The 6,000-nt window shown below is 36.8% G+C and overlaps 1 protein-coding gene across 1 annotated transcript; it reads left to right on the top strand.

The window, feature by feature from the left end:
- The first annotated feature begins 279 nt into the window (after nucleotides 1-279).
- On the top strand, nucleotides 280-1,465 carry LOC106504191 (olfactory receptor 1J4). Its single transcript, XM_013993822.2, has one exon. The coding sequence runs from the start codon at nucleotides 441-443 to the stop codon at nucleotides 1,380-1,382; it is 942 nt and encodes a 313-aa protein (XP_013849276.2). The 5' UTR covers nucleotides 280-440; the 3' UTR covers nucleotides 1,383-1,465.
- The last annotated feature ends 4,535 nt before the right edge of the window (nucleotides 1,466-6,000 follow it).

Below are 6,000 nucleotides of genomic sequence, written 5' to 3'. Positions count from 1 at the left end.
ACTTATTAATTGGTTTTATATTTCAGAAGTTCAATATTTTATAACTTGAAGGTCAAGACTTATGTATGTTTGTAAATGTAGAGACAAAAACCGTAAGTTATATAGATTTAATTTTACATCCATCTCCTAGGTCATTTTTGTGTAAACAATTATACATAGCTGCAAATGATGATTAAGAAGCTGACTCTCTCCTAGATAATGAAAATATTCCACTGAGCCAGATTCTCTTCTGTATCCAACTCACTTGTCTGATAAAGTTCTCTCATTTAACATGAGGATTCCATCCACTTTAAAGGATTTTTGTAGTGTCATGTCAATGTAGACAGACCTTGGCATATTCGGCAGTAGAAGAGCCTCTTTTTTATCTGCTACTGGAAATCATAATGTGATGGTTTCTGCTTCTCTTGCTCTCCATTCATGCCAGCAGACAGGAGAGGAGTATGAGGAGGGAGAACCAGAGCAGCATGTCCGAGTTCCTCCTCCTGGGGCTCCCCATCCAGACAGAGCAGCAGGGCATCTTCTTTGCCCTCTTCCTGGGCATGTACCTGACCACAGTGCTGGGGAACCTGCTCATCATCCTGCTCATCAGACTGGACCCTCGCCTCCACACCCCCATGTACTTCTTCCTCAGCCACCTGGCCTTCTCTGATGTTTGCTTTTCATCAGTCACTGTCCCTAAGATGCTGATGAACATGCAGACTCAGGATCAATCTATCTCCTATGCAGGGTGCATAGCACAGATGTATTTTTTCATATTTTTTACTGTTCTGGATGATTTCCTTCTGACCTCAATGGCCTATGACAGGTATGTGGCCATCTGTCACCCTCTCCATTACACCACCATCATGAGAGAGGGACTGTGTACCTTACTGGTAACTGTATCTTGGATTCTCTCCAGTGCCAATGCTCTGTGTCACACCCTTTTTCTGACCCAGCTGTCCTTTTGTGCTGACAACACCATTCCCCATTTCTTCTGTGACTTTGGTGCCCTGCTCAGTCTCTCCTGCTCAGACACATCCTTCAATGAACTTCTACTTTTCACAGTAGGACTGGCAGTCATCACCCTCCCACTAACATGCATCTTGGTCTCTTATGGCCACATTGGGGCCACCATCCTCAAGGTTCCATCCACCAAGGGCATCTGCAAAGCCTTGTCCACATGTGGCTCCCACCTCTCTGTGGTTTCTCTGTATTATGGAACAATTATTGGGCTGTATTTTGTCCCTTCATCCAGCACCTCCAGTTCCAAGGACATAATTTCCTCTGTGATGTACACAGTGGTCACCCCATTGCTGAACCCCTTCATTTACAGCCTGAGGAACAGGGACATGAAGGGGGCCCTGGAGAAACTCTTCCACAAGGCATCAGTCTTATCTCAGTGATGTTTTCTCATCTTTATAACAGACACATGTAGTCATATAACCTCATATCCTGCATGTCTAATATTGGGTCCAGCCTGGAATTAATACTCAGTAAATATTTGGTAACTTGAATTGCAGGTACAGTTATTCTGTATCTTCCTAGCAATTCATTAGTATAAATTATTAATTCTCAATTGATATTATGGATTATTGCTTATTTACAATATTAAGGAGTTACATAGCTAAGTGATCTTAAGTCTCTCCTGTTATTTACCAGGAATTTATTGTTCTCTTTTTAATATCTTTATTGAAGTTAAATTGATATATAAATTGTGTATATATTTAAAGTGTTCATATTGATATTTTGATGTGTATACATTGTGAAATAACCACCACATTCAAGTTATTTTCCATACTCATTATCTCCACACATTTAGCATTTTAATTTATTTGTGTGTGCAGTAAGAGGACTTATGATCCACTTCACTAGTAATACAGTCTGGTTTGCTCTAGTCATCATGCTGTGCATTCTACCTCAGGAGAACTTATTCCTCTTGCACAAATGGAACTTTGTCCATTATGCTGGTGACAGAAACAAACTCTAAATGACAGATACTGCATGATATAATTTTATGTGTATACTAAAAAAGTCAAATTCATAGAGCAGAGGATAGGATGGTGGTAGCTAGGGCCTTGGGAGGAGGACATGAAGGTCCTTATGATTTGGTGGAAGCTCCAGGCTGACCAGGCTCCCATGGCATAGAAAAGTGACAGAGCTGGGACTTGGTAAAGTATAGCCTTTCATTTCCTTTCTTGCCATTCGGCATTCTTTGCATGTTTTGGATTGGTGGTAGTGATGATGGTGGGTCAGGAGAGGAAACTGTAGAGCAGCCTTCATTGCTCCAGGAAACAATCCACAGTTATGAGTTCAGTTCCTCCACTTAGGGACTCAACGATTCTTCTGGATTTTAGAAATAATGATCACTCTAAGACACTGCTGTTCCCTATACTCAGCAGTTCACTCTCAGATTAGTTGATTCTGGAGTGTCTGATGGCATGAGTGTGTTTGAAAAATATTCCAACTCATTCCAGACTGGGAACGAGAGGACAAAGAAATTTCATGTGGTCTGGAGTCTTCCATTGCCCCCAGTGAATTTGGTGTTTGTCTCATTCAATGTCTTCATTATGAATCTCCATGAAAATCATTTCTACTCATATTTTATACCAGTTTTATGTTATGAGACTAAGTTATAATCTCTTTTATTCTACATCCAGTGAGAGATCACATAGTTCTCCTTCTTCAGACTGTACTTAGTTAAAGATGAATATGATCCAAACCGCTCCCAAGGCTCAGCACCACATAGCTGTCAGAGAAGAATATTTGTGAAAACAGATCTCAATTGTAGGCTTTACCTATCAGAGTCTGTGGCCTGGGGCAATTCCCTTCACTCCTCAGTATATCCATTTCATCTTCTGTGGAAATTGAAAACATTGCAAAACATCTAAACTATGTTTGATTTGAAACAAATGCAATACTAAATCTGGCTTAACATGACCATGGGCCAAGCATAATGAACATTAGCTTTCCCTCAACAAAGGTGACATATCAGTATCACCTTTGTCCTGTGTATATGTTCATGATTATAGCTCTTCATCCAACCATTTATTGGAAGAAGTTTGTTTTTGTTTTTGTTTTTTTTTGCTTAATTACCTAGGAGTGGAATTGCTGGGTCAAGTGTATATTGAATTTTAGGAGAAACTGACCAACACATTCTCATCAAGGTTCAACATTATACATTATGGCTAACCATATATGAATGAGAGTTCCATTTTCTAATAGCATCCTCACTGCCTCTGGTATTGCCAGTCATCTGATATCAGCCATTCTAGTGGGTTTGCTGTGCTATCTTCCTGTTGTTTTCATTTCCATTTAACTAATGACTAATGATGTTGGATGTCTCTATACAGACTGATCTGCTATCTTCTTTAGAAAAAATATGTTTTCAAATCTTTTACCTCTAGTTTTAAAAAAGAATTGGCTTGCTTGTCTTTTATATGTGTTCTGGATTCACATCTTTATGAGAAATATGTTGTATAAATATTTTCTCCCAGTATGAAGCTAGTTCTTTTATTCTATTAAGAGTTTCTTTTGAAGATTAGGTGCATCTTATTTTTATAAAGTCCAAATTATTTTTTTTCTTTTCTAGGTCGTGATTTTGTATCCTATTCAGTAAATTTTGATAGCCCATATTTTCCAATTTTGTGTCCAACGTTCTCTTCAATATAGTTTTGTCATTACAGTTCTCATCCATTTGACACATTTCTAGTTATATGTTTTGCATGTAGTGCAACACAGGACTGTTCATTTAAGACATATTGATATTGAATCATGCTGGCACCATTTATTGAAACAATATCCTTTCCACATTCAAATGCCTTGGTGCATTTGTAAAATATTATTTGACCTTATATATATTGTTCTATTTCAAACTTATTCACTCTATTCAAATTATTAATCAATCTATATCCCTATCCTCATGCAATTATTATTGTTTCCATTGCTATGCATTAAGAAACACTTTTGAAATTAGGTCAAGTAACTCTGGTGGTTTGTTTCTCATTTCTAAGTTATTTTGTCTATTTTTATTCCCTTTCACTTCAATATAAAATTAAGAATTAACTTCTAAAGTAGGCTCTGTTATTTTGATTTTGATTACATTGAGTCTGTAGGCTAATTGCGGGGTGAACCCCCTCTATAATTTCATTGAATTATCCAATTTATGTGCAAAATATATCTCTTTTACTTATGTCCTCTTTAATTTCACCCATGAATGTTTTGTAGTTTTTAACAATGTATATTGCACACATTTTGATAAATTCATCCATGTGTATTTTTTGGTTTTTCTACTTCTATAATGGCATATAGAAATTCTCCATTTGCAATGCTACTGCTGGGACAGAGACATACCATGAATTTTTTGGTTTAATTCATTAATTGTTTCATGCTACATTGTTAAACACATGCAATTCAAATAGATCTAGAAGGATATTTTTTGTTTGTTTTCTTTCACTATTTTTCTAACTTAGCTTAGATTGATTTGGTTTGTATCAGTCTTTTTTTATTTTATTGGCCTCACTAATGTCATATGGAGGTTTCTTAGCTATGGGTCAAATCAGAGCCATAGGTTCATGTCTATACCACAGACACAACAGCAAAGGATCTGAGTTGCATATGTGACCTATATCACAGCTTAGGGCAATGTGGGATTCTTACCCATTGAGCGAGGCCAGGCATCAATCCCAAATCCTCATGGATACTAGGCTTGTTCTTTCCCAATAAGCCACAGTGGGAACTATCTGTATTATTCATTTTCTCTATAATTATCTCTATTACCTTCTTAGGTAAATATCTTTTTTTTTTTGAACCTCAGGTTTTTTCCTCGGTCTTCCCAAATTTTGATATTGTCTGAGTGAGTGTGTGTGGTGTCCCCTATGCTAAACACAATAAGTTTACAAATTTTATATGTAAATTTAAGACTCAACAGCATGGAACTAGCATTTGGACTGACATTTAAGGATGTGCTGATGTTCCCCCTATAGTCTGTTTGGAGTGTGAAGATGGGAATCAAATTTTGGTTGTTGTTGTTGTTGAAGTCTATTTATTTATTCGTTTGTTTTTAATTTGTATAATGATTTTTATTTTTTTCACTATAACTGGTTTACAGTGTTCTGTCAATTTTCTACTGTACAGCATGTTGACCCAATTACACATACATGTATACATATCTTTTTCTCACATTATTATGCTCCATCACAAGGGCCTAGACATGTTCATTGTAGCACTAGTCACAATAGCCAAGACATTAAAACAACCCAAATGTCCCTGGAGAGATTATTTGATTCGGAAGATAGTGGTATATATACACAATGGAATACTACTCAGCCATAAAAAGGAAAAAATAATGCTTTTGCAGCAACATGGGTGGGAAGAGAGGGTCTCATACTGGGTGAAGTCTGAACGAGAAAGACAAATACCATATGATATCACTTTTATCTGGAATCTAATATACAGTACAAATGAACCTTTCTGCAGAAACGAAAATCATGGATTTGGTGAATAGACTTGTAGTTGCAAAGGGGGAGGGGGAGGGATTGGAATGGATTGGGAGCCTGCGGTTAATAGATGAAAACTATTGCATTGGAATGGATTGGCAATGAGATCCTGCTGTGTAGCACTGGGAACTATGCTTGCTTTTTTTTTTTTTTTTTTTTTTTTTTTTTACATTTCAGAGCATTGCAGAATAACATTTTCTCATTTTCTGACCTGCAAACAGATGCCTTAAACAAAAATTAAAAAAAATTATCATACTATGTACATCCAAAAATGCAGTAATTACACATATAACAATGAATTCACCAAGGACATATCCTAAGAATTTAGGAACAGTCTGTAAGTCAGGAGAAATCTGAGCAAATGTAGCAATCCAAAGACAAACCTATCTAAACTCCCAAACCAGAAGTTTGAAAGTTTTTAAGTCTCCATTAAACAAGAGAGTGACAATTCAAACCTAGCCAACCTTGACAATCTTAATTCCCCTATATTGGGTCCTTTCCCCATTCTGGATCTCAACAGCAAGCA

Source organism: Sus scrofa, unplaced genomic scaffold, assembly GCF_000003025.6.
Source record: "Sus scrofa isolate TJ Tabasco breed Duroc unplaced genomic scaffold, Sscrofa11.1 Contig59, whole genome shotgun sequence".
Lineage (NCBI taxonomy): Eukaryota > Metazoa > Chordata > Mammalia > Artiodactyla > Suidae > Sus > Sus scrofa.
This window is presented reverse-complemented; position numbering and strand designations above follow the sequence as displayed.

What these genes read in the sequence shown, in the direction of transcription:
- LOC106504191 (XM_013993822.2), top strand. Translation starts at nt 441, where the DNA reads ATGAGGAGGGAGAACCAGAGCAGCATGTCCGAGTTCCTCCTCCTGGGG.